The sequence below is a fragment of the Dermacentor albipictus genome, chromosome 7 (assembly GCF_038994185.2).
Source record: "Dermacentor albipictus isolate Rhodes 1998 colony chromosome 7, USDA_Dalb.pri_finalv2, whole genome shotgun sequence".
Lineage (NCBI taxonomy): Eukaryota > Metazoa > Arthropoda > Arachnida > Ixodida > Ixodidae > Dermacentor > Dermacentor albipictus.
Genome location: NC_091827.1, coordinates 13230135 through 13250552, shown reverse-complemented (window position 1 = coordinate 13250552; position 20418 = coordinate 13230135). Strand labels below are relative to the sequence as shown.

The window sequence follows — 20418 nt, the reverse complement described above, 5'->3', positions numbered from 1 at the left end:
TAACTATGTATGTATGTGTGTATAATATAGAGTAGCCTACAAATTATTCAGACTCCGCAGGGATTGCCCGATATACCGAATATAATCAGAAGACCCCCTTTCACGGCAATGCGGCGCGGGCTGCCAAAAGCATTTACTGCTACATTTTTCAAATTCTCAGTGCAGGTTATACGCGTAGAAATACAGTACTGCTTCACCTGCCAAGGCTTATTAGGTGTTAAAATCTGCACTGCCATCTAAAATCTGGATCACCAGAGTTGTGTAGGCTGCTGCCGCATTGTTCAGTTAAGTAACTCATTCTATCAGTCTCGCATATAACGTGTGTGTGGGGGGGGTTGACTTCAAGGCTAAGGATTTTGGGATAAAAACGTCACCTGATATTTCAATAGATACTGTAATTTGAAAGAGTTCGAGAGAGGGAAATAAAACTGTGGTTACCTTTTGAAAGGAAGGACCTACAACTACTGCAACTGGTTTTTCAGTAATGCTTAGAGGCAAACTGTGGTCTGTCTGTGCATTGCAGTCAAGGCCACCCAGTACGAGAGGGCAGCAGCACTGGCGGAGAAGTACTACGATTTTTCATCCCTGGTTGAAATTTGTGAGACCACCAAGAACAAGGACAAGCTGCAGAACTACATGATCCAGTTTGCTGATCAGGTGTGGAAAGTTGTCTTGCTTGTGCCTGTATACTCCATTTTGTACTTAGCAGGACAATGCTGCTGAAGCTATGCAAATACAGTGGTCAAGCAAGTCTCACTCAATGCATTTCGAAGTGCAATTGGAATGCTAAAAGATATTTAATCCACTTTTTTAAAGACAGAGCAACATTTTTAATTGCTGCATGGTTACGCATTAATTTGGCTGCATCTATTAATCATGCCCTAGAAAATTGATAATAGAGCTTTTCCATTTTTTTCCTGCACGAAGTCACACAGCAGTGCCGCCGCATGATGTTATACTTTGCACCTTGTCTATTGTGTTGCTCCTTCACATACCTGGTTACAAAAAGCGAGCTTGAACAAGCAATGAACATTGAACAGCCAGTGCTAGATTGTGTGTGGCGTTAGCACAAGAGTTGAGCCTGGCCGGTTTTGCAAAGACCAAGAACAGGTTGAGGGAGTTTTTTGTCTGCAAATAGTGATAATACTTCCATAGTGTGTATTTCTTTACCTTGTGCTGACGTTGCTTACTTGGACAGTAGCGTCCAGAGCATGAATGGGCAGGGGTTTTCACAGGCTTCATAAACTGTACTGAATTAAAACTTTTCATCCTCATTTGACTAAGGCACTGAATAAGTTGCACTGTTGGAAGATTTTGATTCAATGGCCAATTGCTGATCTATTGTGATCAGTGTCTCATTTCTGCCTTATTTTATTCGTAGGGATTTCCAGAGTTTGTGTTCAAGTGGCAGCTTGACTCAGGTGAGTTATAAAGTAATAGCCATCTTTCTCCATTACAGCGCCCTTGTTTGGACAAGGGCTCTCTTTCTCTCTCTCCCCCATTCTTCTGTGGGCAAAAACGTACTAGTGGCTGGAATTCACGTGCTATAGCTTGAGCATATCTACCGCCACAGACAGCCATGTGCAAAACAAAGCTTAAGGTTGCACAGGCTCAAGGAAATTGGATGTCCAAAATCTGTATCTGTGTTTTCTTGGTCTTCCAATTTTGTCTGCGAGATCTGTAGAATGTGCTGGTGTATTCCGTCATTAGGATTTGTTTTCAAAGCATTCTGTGTTTGTTACTTCAGGCCACGTAGCCATGCTCAACAGCTAGCACCACTAGCATCTGCATTGTTCAATAGTACCACCTGCCACAGTAATTCTGCAATGTGCTGTTCTGCTGCTGGGTGTAAGGTTGAGGGTTTGACTCCTAACCGGAGAAGTCACATTTGAATTGGGGATAGGATGCAAGAACAATTGTGTACCACTTAGATTCATCCTATAGAATCCTATGTGGTCGGAATTAATCTGTAGGATTAATTTGTGGTGTCTGTGATGACCTAGACATTGCTTTGTGATGTGAGGCCCCATCGATTAGCGTTACTGTTGTTGAATGCCAAGTGACCTCAGTGGCTCGTGCTTTGATAAATACGTTTTCTCTCTTTGATGACTTGTACAGGACGACGTGGAGACCTGCTGCGTCAGCCCGCTTCACAGCACCGTAACCTCGAGCGTTTCCTGGAGGGCCATGACTCCCTCAGCTGGCTGCATGCCATCCAGCTTGGAAAGATGGACCAGGCTGCAAACACGCTGCACAGTCTGGGTTTGCGCGAGGACAAATACTTAGCTCGAAAGAAGGTGAGCTTGCTGGGTCGTCACGTGCATTTCGTGAAGTTGCTTCTCAAGAAGGCAAAGCTTGTGTACTCTGTTGCACCAAATCCGTGCAGTGCAGTCAGAGCTCTTCTTTTTGGGGAGGGGAAAGCAAACAACACTAAAAATAGGGCAAAACAAGAAACAAGACAGATGTTTTTAGTGTTATTTGTTTCCGAAAGGTGTACCAACTAGCTCGTATTGTTGCATTATTGGAGTCAAAGGTCAAAAGGGCAGCATGTGAGCCTATGAGAATCCCTTGAAATTGTAGGCAAACCTTTTAGTTAAAAGAAATGTGAAGTTTACTCACAGCTCTTAATTTGAGAGCATGTGAAACAGCTGTATGTTTCAAAACACTGTAAAGGAGTGCATGTTTTATTTTAATGTTATGTCAATCTCTTGTACAGACTGTGTATCAGTAAAATTAAGCACATTAGCCCCCTTATTAAGTTGCATCCCAACCAGCAGAGATGCTCGATTCCAACTCTTGAATCTATTAACCTGCCATTGCAATGTGCACGACCTGTTACCACATGCCAGTTGCATCCTTGCTTGCAATGCAGCTTAGCTTGAACTGTGTTCCACTTGTTCATTTCTTTCAGCACTTATGCGCCTAGCGGGTTGTGTGCGTGCGTGCGTGCGTGCGTGTGTGTGTGTGTGTGTGTGTGTGTGTGTGTGTGTGTGTGTGTGTGTGTGTGTGTGTGTGTGTGTGTGTGTGTGTGTGTGTGTGTGTGTGTGCAATCTTGCCCTAGCACTTGCTGATCAACTTTTGGCCAGTCAGTACTGCAAGGTGAAAGAAGGTTCATGGAAGGGTAGAATTGTCATCCACTTGAGTCCATAACAACATTTTTCCTTTCATGAATGTTTCTCTTTCATAAATGTTCATCTCTGCATAAGCCTGCAAGGGCTTATGCAGAGATTAGTTGCCATTTACTTCACGTTCATGCCTGTGCTTCAAGTTGTCCATTGATAAAGCCTCATCCTGTGGTCAGTTAACCTCCTAGTCAATCCGCCATAGTTCCTTAGCGTCTATGGTGTTGGGCTAAGCACAGGGTCACAGCCACAGCGGCCACATTTCGATGGGGGTGAAATGCGAAAGCACACTTGTACTTAGATATAGGTGTACGTTAAAGAAAACGAGGTGGTCCAAATTATTCGTGAGTCTCCCACTGCGGTGCGCCTCATAATCAGATCGTAGATGAGATGGATGGATGTTATGAGCGTCCCCTTTGGAACGGGGTGGTGGGTTGCGCCCCCAAGCTCTTACTATTGTACTTCCTAATGTCCTACCTAGGTTAAAAAAGAAAAAAAGAAAAAGAAAGAACACCCCACGATGAATTCCCATAACCAAATTTTCTGACCCCCTATTGCGAAGGGAGAGAGAGAAGAAACTTTATTAATGAATGGCCGGCAATTTCGTTGTGGTGGCCTCAGGTGGCGGCTTCAAGTCCTTGGACTCGGGCGGCATCTTTGGCTTGCCGGACGGCCCAGAGTTGGTCTGTCAACTCTGAACTTTTGAGAGCCGCCTCCCAGCGGCGGCGGCGCCGATGGAGAAGGTCTCCGGCGGGACCCGCAGCCGGGGCGAAATTTTTTTTTTTATGTCTTCGTTTTTTGTCGTTTCCCTACTCTTCTTCCACCAATCTTTCAATCACCTCTTACTAATCTCTGTTGCAGACATGTTTATTTTCCCCCTGCTCTTGCTGAACTCAAAGGCTTCAAGGAGGCCATTGGTGCCTAAATCGACCGCTGGGCAGACGTCCTCACATTCTAATAAAACATGCTCCATCGTTTCCCTAGCTTTACGGCAGCAAGCACATGCTTCTTCTTCCTTCTTATATCTCGCTTTATAGGTGCATGTTCTAAGGCATCCTGATCTCGCTTCGAAAAGTAAAGAGCTTTCCTTTGAGTTATAAATTGTTTCTTTCCAGATTTCGTTTTTTTCTCTTGGGTAGTTAATCATGGCAGGTTTCTTTTCCATTGCCACCACCCATGAGATTATTTCAGCCTCTCTGACTTTCCGCTTGACATTCTTTGTTGCTGTTACGTGGTTTTGGCACATAAAACCCCATAATGAAGAGGGGGGGGAAAGGCCTCCTGGTCAGCTCAGATGGTAGAGCGACTGGCCCTGGAACAGCAGTGGTCCCTAGTTGAATCCTCAGCCTAGGTCAAATTTTTCTTTAACTGCAAAGCTTTCTTTCTGAGAAAGACTTGGTAGCCTCATGCTAAACTTGGGCGGAGGACAATTTTTTCCCTTTCCTGATTAACTTTTGGTGCTTGATAGTTGCCAGTTTCGCTTCTTTTTCTTTTTGCAGGCACTGTTAAGCCTCAGCAAGTTAGCAGCTCTTGCCAATGGTGGACCACCTGAGTCCCGTGCCGACCTCATCAAAAGTGTGTACAAATTTGTTCATGCATGTGGAAATCTTGTCTGCTAGAGGCTGGAAAAGATCTAGGTTCTAGATGATCTAGGTTCTATGTACCAGCTTTCCTTTTTGTGAATCTTGTTGCCTATGGGATCCAGTGTATATTTCTTATTTAAGATAGCTTATTGGGGGGGCGGGGGGGGGGGAAGCCAGCAGTAATTTTCAATCACAACCCCAAACCGTCAAGGTTTGCTGGTATGGCACGACAAAACCACTGCCATGTTGTCATAAGGATAACATGTCGTGGTGTCATAATATGTAAGATGTAAATAATGCACGTCACTCAGTCACAAACATGATGCCTGTCATCCGGTAAACTGATGCGTGCCCCAACTGCATCACTAGGACATTGGTGGGCCTAAAGTGTGAGCTCACTAGGGTTGATAAATGCCTCGTGGGACACATGTCGAGATGTGTACTTGCACAGAGAAGAGCCAGGAGCTGTGGTTCATCAATGTTGCAATAACTTAGATGGTAGCACCAAGTAATACACAGCTGTGGGACTAGAGATTGCAGTGTGGAGGTCTGCTAAAGTCCGTTTTGTTTAATCAGTGCTCAGCTGTTGGTAAGGGAGTCAGTTGAGAGGAGGCACAAGAGGCCACCATATGGCCTCGCTACTATCGCCAAGGGAGCCTGTCAAAAAGAGGTGTTTGGGCATTGTCACCTGACAGTTCATCGACCATGTCTTACAGTTGCAGTGAAACTTTGTATAGCTTGACTATTGTTGCTTGTTACTATATTTGAGCCCATCGTTTCTCCATTACAGCAAGAAAATTCAGTGCGTTGCAGACGGGGACAGATGATGAAATGGGGCTTTGACGCTGCTAACTTGCAACAAGTTTATCTCAAAGCTTGTTACTGTTCTTATGCCAGGTTAAGCAATTCACTCTGTATATCAAGCTTTTGTTGCTTGATATGCACAGTGAAATCCTTGGGCTCTAGCGCAAGGGCGGTTATGGAATTTGAAACAAACTTGCTGTGAGTTGGCACCATGTGTGTCCAATTTCTTTGTCTGCCCCTGTCTGCGGTGCACTGCGTTTTCTGCTTGCAGTTTTTTTTCTTTTTTTTTCTCTGCTATCTGCTGCTTTTTCTCTCTGCGTCTTCGTTGTTGCCTCTTTATTCTTGACACATTTATTAGTCACAGTGCAACAGGCAAACATTCCTTTCTATATGCATCCTTTAAAACTCTTGCTGCATTTTTCCCAATACATTTGCAACATGACATGCTCTACAAAGGCAGCTTCCAGACCCAGTGGACCCTAGTTCACATCTCAGGGGCACCATGAAGCTTGTTTCTGAAGTGCTTTTGTGTGTATGTGAGAGAGAGAAAGGTATATATTCAGGACTTTGAAGGTGAAAAGGAAAGACATTTCATAGCCCCACGTTTATGCAGTCTGGAATGACAGCAGATAGGACTGCTATTCTTTTCTTTCTGTTCGTTCATTCGTTCATTCTTTCATTCATTCATTCATTATTGTCTTGCTGCAGGCATCAACAGAGAGCATGAACTCATTATGTACCAGGAGTCACTTCCAGCAGCAGTGAAAGAGGTGAGCTGGACGTTCGTTCAATTTAGAAGCACCGTGTCCATCTTTGTAAAGATGGGCTGTATATATTAGTGCAGTTTCAAACAACATGTCCTTATGTGAAATGTTGAAATCATCCAGGTCGGTCATGTCTATTAAAAGTTTCTAGTGCTTTTACCACATTACAACAGACTAAAATGCATAATGAAACAATGGCGCAAACTAAAAATTGCTTAACAAGCAGAAGCATGGGCTTTGAGATATCTTTGAGCAGCAAGTAATCACTGTTGTCAAGCGTTTTGACTGTACGACATAGAAAAATGTTTAAATAAAGTCTGAAAAACTTTGTAGTCTGCAACCGTAATATCTTGTCCACGTGTGCCACAGCATCCTCAGAGCTTGTTTTACCATCAAGCTCTTTCACTTCTGTACTGAAAAAAAGAGAAAAAGAAAAATTTTCAATTGTTCAATTTCGGTTTTTCGCCACTTTAAACAGCACATGTACATCAAGCGGTAGATTTGAGTGCATAAAGGCATTATCTGCACATAGTTGATTGTTTATATGCTACCACCTGTTTTGGGCATTGAATGAGCTATTTTTCCTATCTTATATTTCTTGTTCTCGTCTCAACATGTAAAATAACCAGGAGGCAAGGTCTGACATTTTGTTTCGATGATTGATTGATTTCTTTGTTTGTTTGCTTGCTTCCTTACTTGCGCTCATATACTTATCATTAGGGGTGCGCGAATAATGATTTTTGGGACAAAATCAATAGTGCCAGAAGCAAATCAACTATCAAATAGTTTTTGAATAATGAAGAGCCATTATCACAATTATAAGCCATCATTCACCACCTAATATTACTAATGTTTGCAAGTTTCTGTCACTACATAGTGCAAGCGTTACTTGTTAAAAGCACAATGAGAGCATTGGGAGGAATCGAGTAGTTTATTTGCATGCACAGACTCTTTAGAGAGGGCAAATGATCGCTGTATAGCCTGTAAAGTATGGCTACCTAAGTAATGCAGCCTACTCCACTACACAAGTTCGCATGTTTTATGTATATACTATGCCCCCAGGGGGTGAAATTTACTATACGTTTGCTCCAAATTGTATGCAGCTGCCGTTTTGAGATATTCAAAAAATATTCTAAAGATATTTCCATTCACGAATAGTGACTATTCGATTCAATATTTGAAAGTTTTGAATATTCCCACACCCCTACTTAGCATTCACTGATAATAGCTTATCACCTTTGCTGTGATCCACCACAGATTACCTGAAGCCCAATAAGTAAATTAAAAAGTGCCAAGTAAAAACAGTGAATACAGGTCGCAAGTCCAAAATGAATAGTAATACCAGTAGAAGAAGTAACATTAAATGCTGCCTGTGGTGGCGACGAGGACGATCCAAAAGCAAGTTGCACATGCCTGCAAAGATTAGTGAGGAATGCAATATAATATTGAGGCATTGTAATAATACAAAGGTATAAGGATTCAAGTCCAGGTGGAATGAAGATGCGTGTGAGTGAATACCTTTGGGTTTCGCGTGTTCATCTGGCTTTCTTGTGCTATCACTGTAAGTGCCATCCTGATACTTGCAGGCATACTGCTTAGACCCGAAGACCATGGGTGCACTTGGACCGGAAGAGTTGATCGAGGTGAGTTCACAGACATTTTGTTTGTTTTTTTCAGTGCATGCTGAATGAAGTGCGGGCCTTTCGCACTCAGGTTTTTACCACGTGGTACACTGTTGCCAGTGGTCAGTTAGCATCAAGAAAGCGAGCGAGCAGCTTCTGAAGTTTTAAATTTTTCTGTGTTTAGAGGCTCGCTCCTACTTAGTTCATAAAGTACCAGCAACATGACAAGTTTGTGTAAGTTGGTATATGTGAATAACTTAAAGAAGTCATAATGTAAGACTACATGTATCACATTACTATGAAGCCACGTCCAATGCCAAAGTTCACCTATATATGCACTCCGGTTTGCCGTAGAGTCGCAGCACACTTCAACAGAAAGCAGCTGTAAGAAGTCACACTAACAGATCAGAAAAGTAAAAAGACTTTTAATTCATACAAAATAACATTTCTAGAGCTTTTCTTTGTGCTGATAGCTGTATCAGGTCACACTTATGAAAGTATAACATTGTTTTAAGAGGTTATTTATGTGTTTCTCTCCTGAGGGCTGGTTAATCCGGTATGAGTTATATGCTGAAGTGGATAATATGTGCGAAATTGCAGTATATACTTGCAAGTTCAACTTAGTCACTTAGTGACTATTGCCTGTGTCATCATTTGGTTGTTTTGCATGAATTGCCTTGGGCACAGCTCTTGTGTTGGATCAATCATGGACGAGCATGACTGCTGCGTCATGCCAAATTAAATGTTGACTTTCATCTTCTGTGCAACTACAGTTAAACCTCATTATAATGAAGTATTTAACTTTTCATAACCTCTTGTCCATAGAACACCATGCATTTAGAACCTCAATGTAAAGAATTGTGTTTGTATATTATTTCACTGCCGCCGCAAAGGAATACCGTGGAAAGAAGTGGAAACTTCTGCAGGCGCAGATGATCAAACGATTGAATTACAGGTGGCTGCAAATGCACCTCAAATCGCGCAGCCCCAGGACAAGAGTGACCACTTAAATGGAGCCGCATCATGCTCCGCATAAAGTCCAAGTGTGATAAGTTCCTATCACGCCCTGCGCACTGTGTGCTATTGGTGTGAGTGAAAGTGTGCGAGGTCACCCTCGCACACTTTCACTCGCACCATTAGCACAAGATGGTGGCTTCACGAGTGCTGCCTTCCCGCGCAAGCTCAGGGAAAAACGGGGGAGGGGGGGGGGGTAGCAAGCTCGCGGCAACGCGATCAAGAGTGCAGGAGGGCAGAGCGGGGGTTAAGTTGGTGCACATCTCGATTTCTGGCGTGCGTCTCGGCCGTAGCTGCGCATGGCTGTAAGTGCGGCTGAGCGCACACTCAGCCACACACCCTGCTTTAGAGGTAATCTGCCACGTGTGCAAAGGGTGGCCGTGCCGAGTGGGCGTAGCACCATGTAAGCTGTCTTGCAACGCGTGTGTTTCGGTGACCCATTGGAGCGAGAGGCAGACGAAGCATTTGCTCCCTGCTGTCAGCCGCGGGGATGGAGTGCACGCGAAAGCGTGGCTGGCTTCGCCTAGTTCATACCGCCGAGAAGATATTGTGAACGTACGTGGCATGAAACCGTACTATTCGTCACCGACTCCCAAATTTATAAAAATTAATTGTTTTCTCATTTAAATTTGCTTTTTTTTTATATTGCCCGATAATTCGAAAAAGTCTGTGGCCTCTTTCCGTGTAAAAAAAAGTTGATTGGCGACTGTACTTGCATAAAAGATCGAATTTCAATACAACAAAATTTCGATATAACGAAGCAAATTGCCAATTTTACCGACTTCGTTATATCGAGGTTTAACTGTAATAATATTCTCTCTGTCGTCCAAGGTTGGAGCATGTTACAAACCACGCCTGCAATTTTTACTGTGCCTGGTGTGAGCCCACTTTCCTTGTGTGCAGATGTACATCAGCCGAGACAATGTGAACGCCAATGAGTACGACTTTGCCAAGGCCCTCGAGCTGCTGAGCTTTGTCACGGACCAGACGAGAGCCCAGATGCTGCGCATGCGCATCTGGTGTGCAGCCATCCTCAGGGACCAGTAAGCAGAGCACAGTCCAGGCACTCCTTGTACCGCTGCATCAGCGCTAGTACCGAGGGTACAGCGAAGCTGTCCAACATGCAAAAAATAAGCTATGGCTACTTCACATGTGAGAGACTGGCCTCACCCAGCCTGCTGGTTGGGGAGCAAGTTTAAAATTTAGCTCGTGTTGAGTCGCCCCTAAAGTGCATAGGTGGCGTTGATGGACAGGTAACGTTAAACGATGCTGTGTGTATATCAGTGAAATCAAAATGCTCAGCGGTGAGTGCAAGTGCCCTATTACTAAGTTCTGGTTGAGTATTCTAAAAAAAAAACTATCTGTGGGTGATTCTTTGCAACCTCACATATAGACACTATGGGTGGTATAAAAGTCAACAGAGAAGTTAACATGCCATGGCAGTTAGTGCCCCTGTTATTAACATAAATATAGACACTAAGCATATGTATGCATACATTTGATCTGCTGCCATCTTTACGTCTACCGTCAGCTACAATGACTTCTCTGCTAGCCTCCCGGTCTATGATTACTGGAACACATCACAACACTCAGATCTAGTGTGACGGGACAAGCATGTGCCTTGTCCTTGCTGTTCCCTGCATACGTGTTCGGGTGTTGCACTGTTTATCGGTACACTGAACCTGCAACAACTAGCCCGACTGTTCAACTTGCCAGTTTCTGGATACACCGTAATCAACATAGAAGTTAACAGTCTGTGTTGTACTTCCAGTTAGCACTGTGTGCAACACTCTGCTTTAAAGTGATGAGCAAAACGAGAGCAAGATAAAAGCGGAAGCCAACGTTTCGATAAGTGGACTTGTCTTTTTCAGGACGACAAAAGACAACTTGACTTGTCGAAACATTGGCTCCAACTTTCACCTTGTTCTCGTTTTGATAATCACCTTGAATTTCCATTGCCTGCCTTCCCCATGTTTACCTTGCTTTGAAGTCCTTCCACAAGGCTGTTGTTTTCTTTTCCAGCTCTTGTTGCTCATTTAGAGCCTTTGCATTTTTGTGTGTACAAACAATGTCCTTTTTTTTTTTTCTTCAAGAAGAGCTCGCACATTCGACTAGTTAGACAGCAGTTAGATGAAAAATGTTGTTGCTAACTTCGTGTGTACTGTCATTTTCAAATCAGTGTTGCCATGCTATGAGCCAAGTGGCTAAAAACATTTTTCCACTCCTTTTGATTCAATGGAAAGACCTGAAGCAGGCTGACCAGTGTGGTTTGTTTGCAGCCAGCAAAACAAGGAAGCTATGACCTAAATTTATTCGCTTTTGGCAACTTCACGTTGGTGTAGACTACAAGCACGCAATCTTCAGAGATAAATGGCAAATGTTGGGTGACACCTATTCCAGTTGTCTAAAATTAAATTGCAAGTAATATAATTGTGTTGGTACCTTGTGCTCCCAAATAATACGAACACTTTCAAGCAGTTTCACAGAGGGTTTCATGGTGACTTCCTATCTCTTGTCAGGGGGGCTTTGGTCTTGCATTGTATTTGCATTTTACCAATCTTTATTTATACTAACCTTCTGAACTCATGTGTCAGCCATATCTTGCACAAAAGTAACAGTGAGAGCTTTATGTAAGCAATTAGATTCAGATGTTTTTGAGTGCTAAACATTAAGCTCACCAGTGTCCTCTCTTACCTCTGTTATTTACTTGCACATCTGATTTTTCTAGGTGGGAAGACTTGAACACTGACGATCCTGTTCGCGTCATGCCAGATCTGCTATTCTTCAGAATTGCAGAACTGCATTTTTCCAAGGGTAAGTCTCTTTCACACATTTGTATTTCTAATGCGAAATAAGTCGTAAGAATACCAGCCAAGTGTGTCGAGGAGTGACACTGCAAAGTCTGTTAGCGCATCTTTGCTTCTGTTGAGGCAGGACAGGGATAATTGCAGATCCCTGTAACAGGGCTTCACCATTACACTGTGCTGAGGAAATACTGTGTCGATACTGTGCTGAGGAAAGCACAGGAAAGTGTCACCTTGAAAAAGACAAGTACACTTGTCGATGCGTTGGCTCCCATTTTTACCTTGTCGTCGTTTTGCTGATCATTTTGAATTTCCATCTCCCGCCTTCCCCGTGTTTTCTAAGGCTTCGCACTGTATTACTTGAAATGGGATGATGATGAGAATGACCTTTCACATTGTTAATGCTAAGCAGTTATATCTGTATGCATCTGTGCTGTCCCCACTCACACCACTTTTTGTCCTGACATCATGCTACGTTCCTTTGCCGGGGGACAAAGGTTTGAACTTGACCGAGTTCCTGCCTTCCCTGGATGAGCTGCTCGAGATGCCGGACTTGCAGGACCTGGGAAGCAACCCCACCTTCTCTTTTATGCTTGGTGCCGGCTACGAGCAAATGCAACGAGTGGCAGCATGTTAGATCCCCCGACATGACGTCCAAGATTGCAACTCTCGTCTCAGTGTAAAAAAAAACATCATTCATGCTGGACTGCTGCTTTTTGTTTCCATCGTTTCACGTTGCTGTTTTGTGTTTTTTACCACCTTTATACTGTTGCTCGTACTTCAAACAGAAGTTAACAAATGTCCACGAAATAAAAAACATTGCGCTGCTCTTCATGTGATGGAAGCGGTGTTCAGTCCTCGTTATAACTGTACATTGGAACTTTGGAAATTAAATTACCTTTTAATGAAAGATGGTTATGCTTGGTTTACTACACCCTTGTGCAATAATAGCAGGTGCACTAACCCTGGTGCCTTAGTCACAGGAAAATGGCATGCTTGTTGAAATTTGATCAGCACAACCTACATTATCCAACCCTCCTCAAAAGTATGGGTAGATTCTCAGCATTTCTTAATGTCACTTTTTTAGCAAACGCACTCATTGCTGAGGATTAAGGCTACAGCTCACCACAGGTATTGTTGGATTCAGAAGATGTAACAGTAATCGTAGCCGTATCTAGTGGTTGGGCCATGCAGCGGACAAGGCAAAGAAGAAAAATCCGAGGCCACCCAAGCACTTTTTACGAGTTGTGAATGTGAAAGCTTAACATCCAAGTGAACGCCACTGTGTGGTCCCGTTCCTTCAAGCTATGAACTCATAGCGGGCAAACAAGCGCGTTGAGATGCTTGGCCAAAGCCTACGAGATAGTACAAGGCCGATGCAGTTCAATTCGTGACATCATGCTACCTTGCCCGACTGCCATATAAACTAATGTGGATGCTCCCAGGTGATCCCAAGGCCGCCTAGATAGATCTAGGAGGTGTTGGTAAGCTGCGATGATTTTGACGTGGCCACGTTCATCACGCCGGGCATACAACTGAAATGTCGGTCCAAATAGCAGGAAGTTGTATAGCAGAGTGCACAGGCCTGCTATCTAGGAGGTGCTGGTTTAGCCCAGTGGGTACGACACTTGGCCTTTGAGCATGGGGTCGTAGGTTTAAAGCTCAGTACCACCATTTTTCCCTGAGAAATTTGTTTTGTTTTTCTATACATTTTCTTTATAGAGATTACTGAGGCATGGTTAGAACGCAGGCAAGAGCTTGCGCAGATAACGCAGGCTTCCAAGAGAGAGGGTGATGTGGCATCGGGCGATGCCCTCTCCCCTCGCACAACACCTGTTGTGCTAGTGCAGCAGCAGGTGTACCCTTTCGCCCACTCTGGTCCATCGAGGCGAACTGATGATGTGGCGTCGCAGCCAATGGGAATTCGGGTTTTTTTTTCCACTTGTTCATGCGACAGACACCAGCTTTTTCACTCAATGGGACATTTGATGCCTTCACATCTACAGACGGAGGGAGGTACACTGATGTTAAACAGTCTTTTACAACCCACTGGATTGACAGCAATCTGGTAGATGCAAAAGCTGTGATAGAATTATTTATAGAACAGAAGTATTGTCAGTATCAATGAGAAATTTGTTTGGGCTCTTTGCCATGACTCGCAATTTTTTTACTTCACTCTCACATTTTTACGATTTTCGACATACACTTTTCTAGATTCGTATACAATGCTTTTACTACAACATTCATTTTGTTGTGTCTGTTGCTTTAGTATCTCTCCACAATGAAGCAAGTTGAATTACAAAACTTAAGAAATTTGTTTCGCTATCAGCTTTCAAAGTATCATGTTTTGTCAATGACCTGCCTAGTTGGTGATGAGTCCCACTCTCGAAATAGTTGGCAAAATAAAATTGTTTCATGCAAGGCTTCAACAATGCCATGGCACAGTTGAACTTGCTGGCCTCGTGCAAAGTTATGTGTACTATGTACCTAAGGATAGCGGTAAACAAAATAAACACAAAAAAAGTAAAAAAAAAGGACATGAAAATTCTGAGGCGCATTTTATATGCAAGGTAACAGTCATTTGAGGCCCGCGTTAACTATCAATGAAATTGTGCGTTGCGTGCGCGTGTGTACGTGCGAAACGCAAATCGCGTGGGAAAAGATGCGAATACATGCTTGCAATCTTTTAAAAGGACCCTGATGGTTTAACAACGTAGACACGAAATTAAAACCAAAGGAAAGAAAAAGCACGGGCCCGTTACGAACTAGAGGCGAAGGTGCAGTTTTAACGCGAGAGCGTCAAGGACCCCGTGTGGCAGAAAATCCAGCGTCGTGCGTCGCTTCGACAAAAATAGTTTTGCACCAAACCCGAACCACGCATACCCAACCACTCATACCTTGCTTTTCATTCTTTACAAAGTTATTCCTCGAAATTTTGAGAACGGCAGCCCACAAACAATTGTAATGGGGAAAAAAAGACACCCGTCACCGCATCTTTTATGTTAGAGGCCGCGTTTCTACTAGAAAGCTTGCCTTCGTGCTATATTCTAGGCACTATATTCGTGCATAGCAATCGTCGCATCCCCCCCCCTTTTTTTTCCCTTAAAGCATCCGAGGGCGAAAACAAATTTCATAATTTCCCTCACAAATGCGCTGCCGAGTGAGCGCATTATATAGTAACCGCGGCTGTGCGATTCGCTTGCAGTAGCCACAAAATCGGAACCGAAACTAAAGAAAAAAATGTGACTAGATTGTTTTTGTTGTATCCTATTGCTCTCTGTGACTGCTGTTTCCTTACATCAGGCTCTGTTGTAATTTGAAGTTGTGCAACGTTGTCGTTTTGCAATTCTTTATTTTGTTCTTGAACATCTTGAGGCTTTCATGAGCGCTCGGCCTGCTTCTGCTAGCCGCATCGTCGTATCTAAAACAAACCACCAGTGGCCAAAGGCCAAACAACAGCGATGCCGATGAAAGTGTGAGCGAAAACCGCAGGTTGCCGCAAAAAGCTCGCCATGTCTTGCGACTATGCAAGCGGGCTGTCCGAGTACGCCGACAAAGGCATCTGCGGCCAGGCCGAGCATTTCGACGAGCCGTCGCTGCTCGAAGACAAGATCGCGCGACTCGCCGACTGGGTGCAGGCCTCCAAGCACATCGTAGTGATCACCGGCGCCGGCATCAGCACGTCGGCCGGGATCCCCGACTTCCGCGGTCCGCGTGGAGTCTGGACTCTGGAGCAGCAGGGTGAGAAGCCGCAGGTCAACATCTCGTTCGACGACGCGGTACCGACTTCCACGCACATGGCACTCGTTGAGCTGGCGCGCAGCTCACATCTCAAATTCCTCGTCAGCCAGAACGTCGACGGCTTGCACCTGAAGTCGGGCTTCCCGATGGACATCCTCACGGACTTGCACGGAAACATGTTTCTGGACCGATGCAACCAGTGCGGCCGGCAGTTCGTGAGGACCACGGCGACCAAGTCGGTCGGCCAGAAGCCCACCGGCGAGTCGTGTCCCGTGCCGAAGAAGAACGGCCGTCTGTGCCGCGGTCACCTGCACGATTCCATCCTGGACTGGGAGCACGAGCTGCCCGAGGACGGGATCGAAGCGGCCGACCTGCACTGCAGGGCCGCCGACCTCATCCTGTGCCTCGGCTCGACGCTGCAGATCGTGCCGTGCGGCGCGCTGCCCCTTCTGGCCAAGAAGACGGGAGGCAAGATCGTCATCTGCAACCTGCAGCCGACCAAGATCGACAAGTCGGCCAACTTGATTCTGCGCGCCTACGTTGACGACGTCATGGAAAAGCTGATGAAGCGCCTAGGAATCGCGATACCGGCCTACTCAGCCGAATGCGACCCGACCAAGATCAAACGCGAAGCCCCTATGGAGTATCCAAAGTTGAGACTGCCGGACGCCAAGGCGCCTGCACCTCGCAAGTACAAGAAGAAACCCCGGAAGAGAGAAACTAGCGCCTCGCCGGACGACGCGACCACGCGGAAAGCGATCAAAAAAGAACGTCGTCTGTCGTCAACCGATGCAACCGGTTGACAGACGACGTGCTAGAGAATCTTACGTTTTGCAGCTTAGCAACGCCTCGTGTTAATCGTGCAAGTGTCAATTGTTTACGTATACATCGTGATTGTGATGTGATATGAGGTGGTGTTCGGGGCCACCTCTTTTAACTTCCCTCACGTGTTTATGCTTCTCCAAACAAACGCCAAGTTTGTGACGTGCTCGTGGTATTTATAGCTCAGTCTTACCTTGACATCTTCCACTTTGCGTATAATTCGCTGCCTATTGTGCATCACCCGTTATCGCTGTTTTGCCAAAATGTATTATCCATGCTGCATGCAGAGCTAACAAATTGTAAGCTTTTATGCATTCATGTTTCATGATATTGAGTGATGAATCTTTTTTAATTCCTAAAGAATGAAGTAGCCAAACTGTCGTGTAGCTGGGCATCATCCCGTAATTACATTATTCTTGATCACAGCTGTTAGTTTGACACCTGTTTTACAACATCTTTCACAGATTATGAGCTTGAAATAGAAAATGTTGCACACTTTTCTGCACAAATGTTGTGTTTGAAAGTATGCACTCAGTGGCGAGTCATTTATGTAAAATGCCTTTTGGACAAGCTGTACAGTTAAACATCATTTTCATTTAAATCTACTGCTCATTCACTGCTGCATCTAGAGTAAAAGCATTGTCTATTGAAGCAAACTGCATTTCAGCATTTTTTATGGCTTCATGCAACACCTTCCAAGTTGACCTGCATAGTTATTTCGAGCATTTTAGTTGAATATGAAGTGTGCTGCTCAACAAGTAATAGTTTATTTTCTTTCTTTTTGTTATGAAAATTATTTGTAGAAGATGTGCAGTGAAAATAGCTTTTTTTTATTATACTTTTGTCCACTGTATCTTGTTACAAATTATTTGCTGCTGTAATAGCTTATAAGCATTTATATGACCCATTTATGTCACATTATTTATAGATACGCATCTGTAAATTTGTGTATACTCATCTTGCTTGAATGACAGTCCATAATGCTGCATCTAGCCGAGAGCAAATGACCACCAAACTCCACTGAAGCCCATTAAAACACTGCTTGTCATGCGCCAGGGAAAAAGCTGTCTCCAAGGGTCAAATTGAGAACACCACGTGTTGAAGAAGTGGAGCAAAAGAAAGAACAAGATGAAAAGAAAGCACTGCTTGTGAGAGACTGCCTCATAGAAGGAGGTGATACACCTGGTCCATTGGCTACAGGAACAGTGGAAGGGCTGAATATATTGACAAACGCTTCTTTTGTCAATGCACTATCCAGGACAGCTGGGCATCCTTGTGGTGGCTGCTGCGTGAAAAAAACTCTTCCAACTCTTGTGAAGCAATGCATTATTTATATCCCCATTATGATCTGCTCTTTGCTTATGAAGAAATGGAATTATCATGACCCAGTCCTATGCCGTCTTGACTCCAGACTGTGCCTCCAAATTGTATGATCTCATGCCACCTCATCTAACCATTTATTACACTCAACTGTGTTGTCCGACCATTGGCACCCATTCTGCTACTGAAAGTGATTCTGGTTACCTGTTATATGCTCAACATGGCCTACCTAACCACTCCTCCAATAAACAGTTGCATGTAGGGTAGTTGGCTCAGGATCATAAATGTGAAGTTGACTGCACTGCCTATTATAGATCTAACAGAACACAAAGAAAACACAAAGAAATTTTTTCCTTCGTGTGTGCCCTGCTAGAACTGTGCACTGCAACTGCATATCAATGATCCACTTCCTCTTATTTTCAACTAGAATATAATTAACCCATGTTTGCTCTCTCATCCATGCTGCCATCTTTTAGTTTTTTTACTTTCATGTTAATCACTTTCTGTTCCATCGCCCATAGTGCCATCATTAGCTTCTTTAAAGTTTCTTGGTTATCATAGCTTGCTAGGTCGATGCAACACAACTTGGCACTGACTGCAGTAATGGCCTTATGGCAGAGCATCAGCCTTGTATGTGGTAGGTACTGCGTTTGAATAATGGCACCTCTGAAAACACAATGGCTTTTCTCATGGGTAGGAGTGTCACCTGGCCTGGGGCTTGGCTACTTGTAGTGGTTCTCACCTAAAAAAAAAAAAAAAAAGGTCTTTTAGAGATTATTTTACAGGTCATCTGGCAACCCTTCTCCAATCATCCAGCCTTGTAGTAGAGCTTTCACCATGGGTCTGGAAGGCAGACTAGATCCTCCCGTAGATCATCCAATGCAAAGAGAAAGGCAACAGCAATCATCATCATAACACCGGTGATGCTGCTGGGGACATAGCAGTAAAATATGTATAGGCGTGCTCCCAACCAGGTGCTCGGTCACCGCAGGACCTCTATGCTTGAAACGGCAAAAAAGCCGAATTTCATCTCATTCTTGTTCAGGAGCCTTGGTCCATGTCTCAACTCAAAGCCGGAACCCACTACAGCTGTCATGTTGCAGCCGTGGCATAGCGTCGCAATGTATTCTTTTGTGTTGCTGAATAATCTTCATGATGTATGCAGGTGTCACAGATTTTTGTTGTAGCCAGCCGTGCAACGTATTCGGCCATGCAAAGTGTAGGATTCATACTGCATATATATACTCTGTTTCCTTTAATGCAGTTAGCATTCTTAGCCTACGTCCCCCTCTTTGATGTGCTGCTGCTGTCTGCTAGCAGGCCCTTAAAATGTCGCTTTTGCTCACAAAACAACAGCACATGTGCAGGGTCACCCAATACAAAACAACAGCTGCACACTGTCCCCACTATGATGCCCATCCAAAGGTGTGCTAGTGCCCCTTACAAGAGCCTCAAAATGAACCCCTTCGCTGTGAGACCAATGAGGCTAAAATACTACCAAATGCGAAGAAATCCAGTACCTTTACAGATCACATTGGGGATATACGACTAGCAGAAATTAAGTACAATGGCCAAGAAAGTGTACTGGGAAGTTTTTCTAAAGCACCCATATCAGGAACTCATTTCCTTAAGTTTAACTTGATCCACTTCAATCTGTCTTGCCCTACTATAATAACACCTCTGATAAGAAGATGCTAATGATTATAAGAGGGGACTTTAACGTTGGTGTATCTAAAGCCGCAAATGCTTGGTTTCCCAAAGATTGAAAGAAGTATTCAGTGTTGAAAGGGCCTTCAAAGACTTCATGCCCAGGATGCAAACATGAGGGGTCATCAACCGTGTGTTTGTTAGGGCTTACTGACTTCAAAGCACTATTCATCCATACTTCACCATCCACAGAACCCTCATGAATTTGGTGACGAACCCTGTGGTGATGCTTGACTCGCACGTCCCCTGATGTTTTCCTCGTATGGTTCTCACATCTCCTGTAATCCGGCTTCTCCTCACAGCTAAGCGGCGGTCGGTGTGGTTACAACATATTACGAGAGATGGTGCGAGTGTTACCGCCTAACATCGGGGTTAGTTGGCCATGACAGGAAATAGGCTCTTCCTCTTTGGCTCGGGGTCAGTGGGTGGCACGGACGTTCCGAGGGTGCGCCGATCCATGCTTCTGCGAGACCGTCTGGTAAGGCCTAGGAGCAGGACACCAGAATAAACAAACACAATTGTTTGACCCCGCACACCACCATTCGCATGACCGTACACGCAAACGACCAGGTGTTGGCGTCCAGCATGGGGCGAACATATTCGCTTGATATCCAGTCGCGGCGAGTCGAACTTCCTAGATTTGTCGCGGCACCCATCAGCATGTTCTGTAGGTAGTGATTCGGCTAGCAGGCATTAGAGTGTGAAAGGTGCAATAAATGCACTTGTGATTGTTTGCACTACTGTGTTGTCGTTCCTCTGTCCCAAGAGCATGGGTGAGACCCTGAACTCGAAGCTATGTAAATCTGAGAATGACCTCAGCATATTGTAAATAAATTTGTCTTCAACAATACAGTGTGTCGCTACATTGCTTTAATACTAGTCACATTAACATACACAGTCGCTGTGAGACGGGTTCCACCAGAATTTGTTTGTCCTACATGCTACAACCTACAAACCTGGGTGATTTCTTTGTAGTCCCATGACATCCTGCTTTGTATCTACCATTCAAGTGGAATCGTGCGCACTATGCATTTCTCAAGTAAATTATTGGGAAAGGAATAAACTGCAAAGTTGGCAATCTGACTGTTGATTTCTTGAGAGCTAATGGCATGGTG

At 44.3% G+C, this 20418-nt stretch overlaps 2 protein-coding genes across 2 annotated transcripts in view; both read left to right on the top strand.

The window, feature by feature from the left end:
• Nup133 (nuclear pore complex protein Nup133) overlaps positions 1 to 12623 on the top strand; it is a 41653-nt gene extending 29030 nt beyond the window's left edge. Inside the window, exons 23-31 of the mRNA XM_070521642.1 lie at positions 524 to 657; positions 1382 to 1421; positions 2119 to 2297; positions 4622 to 4697; positions 6218 to 6279; positions 7860 to 7916; positions 9813 to 9952; positions 11638 to 11723; positions 12211 to 12623. Coding sequence (XP_070377743.1) covers positions 524 to 657; positions 1382 to 1421; positions 2119 to 2297; positions 4622 to 4697; positions 6218 to 6279; positions 7860 to 7916; positions 9813 to 9952; positions 11638 to 11723; positions 12211 to 12350 — 914 coding nt within the window. The 3' untranslated portion in view covers positions 12351 to 12623. The remainder of the gene's footprint in view (positions 1 to 523; positions 658 to 1381; positions 1422 to 2118; positions 2298 to 4621; positions 4698 to 6217; positions 6280 to 7859; positions 7917 to 9812; positions 9953 to 11637; positions 11724 to 12210) is intronic.
• A 2456-nt stretch (positions 12624 to 15079) lies between these two features.
• Sirt6 (sirtuin 6) lies at positions 15080 to 20040 on the top strand. Its single transcript, XM_070521637.1, has one exon. It carries the CDS (start codon positions 15226 to 15228, stop codon positions 16255 to 16257), a length of 1032 nt encoding a protein of 343 aa, XP_070377738.1. The 5' UTR covers positions 15080 to 15225; the 3' UTR covers positions 16258 to 20040.
• Positions 20041 to 20418: the final 378 nt, after the last annotated feature.